The 3,530-nt window shown below is 38.6% G+C and overlaps 1 protein-coding gene across 1 annotated transcript; it reads right to left on the bottom strand.

Annotated features, from left to right (window-relative positions):
• Positions 1–55: 55 nt before the first annotated feature.
• LOC109953806 (myelin-associated glycoprotein-like) lies at positions 56–3,337 on the bottom strand (the record flags this gene model as incomplete). Its single annotated transcript, XM_020589265.1, has 3 exons — positions 56–241; positions 690–783; positions 3,093–3,337. Coding segments are annotated over 3 exons (505 nt in total), but the record flags the coding sequence as incomplete, so codon positions are not given.
• Between the last annotated feature and the right edge of the window lie 193 nt (positions 3,338–3,530).

Here is a 3,530-nt window from a genome sequence, read left to right as displayed (position 1 = left end):
GAATACAGTAAATTAATTAAATAAAACTTTGACAAAACACAATTGTGACAGTTTTGACAAAAGCCCACAAGCAAGTCAATCCCAACCTGAAGTCACGTGCACATAGAGGTGACTGTATTTCCTTCCATACATGTTAGATGCTTCACACTGGTAGAGGCCATTCAGTTCAGAGGAAATGCTCAGTAAGTGTAGCCTTGAACCCTCTGCTCTGGCAGCAGACTGAGGCCACACCTGGCCCGATCTGGAACAGACAAACACGCCTCAGCATAAATTATAGAGTAACAGCCACAGAGCAGAAAAATGTTCTAAACGAACAAAAATGTACCAAAAATACCACAAAAGATAAAAAGTTTTATGTGCTGCTAAATCTGTCCCTGTTTCCAGTTTTAGTTCATCTAACCAGCTGCTGGCTACCATATTTGCTAGTAGTTTAAGCCATAATTATAAATTCTCTATTTCAGAGTTTTTCACATTAGTAAAACCAGTGCACTTATTGTAAATGATTAATTTCAGATATAATCAAAATTTAATTTCAGAATATAGAATTCAAACTCATTCAAATTCATTTGGTTAATGCCATGACTCTTTCATCATTGTACAAAGCCTGTGAGAATGACGAGCCACACAATGCTTCTAGGTAAACGATGTTGAAAGTAAAACACGAACTTGGTTTAGTCAAATGACTTTACCTGCTCCAGGTAAAGTTTGCATTTGGGTTGGCTTCAGCTACACATTCAAATGAGTCTGGGGATCTTTCACTAATGTTCACTTCCAAGGGTGAAACTGCAAGAAACAGGGAGAGAGCGAATGTTATTCCTGTACTTGATAAATACAAAGATAACAACAATGTTATTCCTGTACTTGATAAATACACAAGCAACATTGTGCTGATACACAAGGTCATTTTCACTGCAAAACCTGAAAAACTGTTAGGTCAGCTTGTTTCCCCAGTGAACTGGCTGCATTTGAAAGACTGCTATTGTCTGAATTGTTCTCAGTATGTGAATCAAGGTCAGTGTTACACATCACATAGGTATGAGACAACAGAATGAAATCATATCTGTGCTTCTCTACAGGGAGTTACTGCAGGTCATAACACTATCTCAGTTTCTTTGTGTGAAGCTGGGTTGATTGTTACAGGTGGAGCTGGTTGGGGAATTTCCCCAGAAGCTGCAGACAAGAAATATAACACAAATAATATGGCTGCATTTATGCAGTTGCTGTTGATGACTTTTTTCAAACTCTAAATACTATAGCTGACTGAACAAGTAAAATAAACATTATCTACCTTTAGATCTCAGTTTAGGCCAACTATTACAAAATATTCACTTGACCCTGGCAAAAATATCAAGACAAGCATTCATCCAACTTAGTGTATGGGAGTGTCTGTTGCTTCCTAGCAATAACAATAACTCAGTGTCTTGTAGATTCCTCTGTGGCTATCTGGTGCAGTCATGCCCTTTCATCCCATGACCGCACCAGATGTTAAAAAAACATCGAAAAGAGGTGGGTTTTCAAAAGAGACTTAAAAACAGGCAAAGAAGAAGCTTGTCTGATAGACAGCGGTAAATCATTCCACAACTTGGGAACAGCAGCCGCAAAAGCACGATCATCTCTAAACTCTACAAAAAAACTGATTAACTGAACTCAAAGAACGCGTAGGCATATACCAGTGAACCAAATCAGATAAATAAGAAGGAGCAAAGCCGTGAAGAGATTTAAAAACAAATAAGATTTTATAGTGGATCCTAAAATAAACAGGTAACCAATGCAAAGAAGCCAAAACTGGAGAAATGTGTTCATATTTACTCATACTTGTTAAAAGGTGTGCTGCAGCATTTTTGACCATCGGGAGGTGGGTAATAGAAAACTCGCTAATTGCTAATCCCAAGATATAATGCATTACAATAATCCAATCGAGTGGTGATACAGTAAATGCATGAATAAGTGTCTCAAAGTGCCATCTAGAAACTACTGACTTTACTTTGGCCAACTGCCTTAGGTGAAAAAAACTAGATTTTATGACAGCCGCAACTTGGCAATCGAATTTAAGGTCGGGGTCCATCTTAACCCCCAGATTTGAAATACAATTCTTGTTATACTGAGCTAAAAAGCCCATGTCAATGGAGGGAGACCCAGCGGTACCACCGAAGACCATCACATCCGTCTTCTCTTCATTCAACTTTAAAAATTAAGTGCAAGCCAAGATTTTATGTCATCAAAGCATTTAAGCAGTGGCCTAACACAACAAGAATTTGTCTTTTTAACAGGTAAGTAAAGCTGGCTATTATCTGCATAGCAATGAAAGGAAATGCTATGTTTCCTAAGTATGGAGCCGAGTGGTTGCAGATAAAGAACAAGGGGTCCAAGAACCGCGCCTTGTGGAACCCAATACAAAAGAGGCTCAGAAGAAGACACAGCATTGCCAAGTTTCACACAAAAGGTTCTGTCCTTAAGATAAGACCGAAACATTCTAAAACAAGGTATATTTCTTACCTTGCTCCAGTGATGCATCACTGTTGGGGGTAGTTACATGTGCAACAACATGGGTCTGTACAAACCCACACAGCTGATTTAAAATATTTTAGTTAATTGTGTATCTTCTCAGTACTGTGCAAATACATACAGCCTATAACTGTGTCCAAAGTCACTGCCTGTTTTGCTATTATACTTATCCTATGCCATTTTAAATTTTAGGTGTCTAAACTTTGAATTTACACTGAACCACTATGTAGTGCCCTCAAAAACGTTGTGTTCAAACCATCTGAATGAATAAATAAATGGCTATATAGCAAAATGTTTCACACATAATGTGCTCAAACTGAAGTAAAACAAGTTCCATCTTAAAGTCTTTGTTATTCCCTGTTTGTACACTTTGACCGTTTAAAAGAGTTCACTCATGCATGGACTCTTATTAGAATAATTCTCAGCACAACTTTGACCACCTTCAACCTGGTGTGCAGGGCCTTTAATGCATTTCAAGTTTTTTTTTTACTCAAATACTCAAGAAATTCTTAAACTGATGATGATACAAATGAAAAACAATGATAAACGTCATGAGGAACTAAAGTAAGGAGGTTCTGTGTACTCACAGTAGACCTGTACAGTGAAGGGAAGGGTTTCCTCTTTCAATAGACCTGAAGTAGTGTTGATGAGACAACGGATCGAATGATGGTTGATTTCTTTGGTGGGTACTCCGAACAGCAAGCTGACCGTGGTAGTCGTACCATTATCATGTTTGGTGGAATCAATTGTTGCCCTCACTTTTTCAGTCAGAGTACCAGTGGCCCACTTCAAGGCCTGGAACCAGCGGCCGTGCCGGAAGCCAAGCAAACTTCTTCATTACCCAAAATGGGACGATTATCTGTGATGCTTGTTACTGGAGGCACTAGGAAAGTTACCACAGACAAAACATCAACGTGCATGTAGGAAGATAAGAACAAGATACTCTCTCTCTCTCTCTCTCTCTCACACACACACACACACACAGAGAAACAGAAAGCCAAAGCATTTTTAATATTAAATTTGAT

This window comes from Monopterus albus, unplaced genomic scaffold (genome assembly GCF_001952655.1).
Source record: "Monopterus albus unplaced genomic scaffold, M_albus_1.0 scaffold1439.1, whole genome shotgun sequence".
In the NCBI taxonomy this organism is placed as follows: domain Eukaryota; kingdom Metazoa; phylum Chordata; class Actinopteri; order Synbranchiformes; family Synbranchidae; genus Monopterus; species Monopterus albus.
Note: the sequence above shows the minus strand (reverse complement) of the source record. Positions and strands in the feature narration are given on the sequence as shown.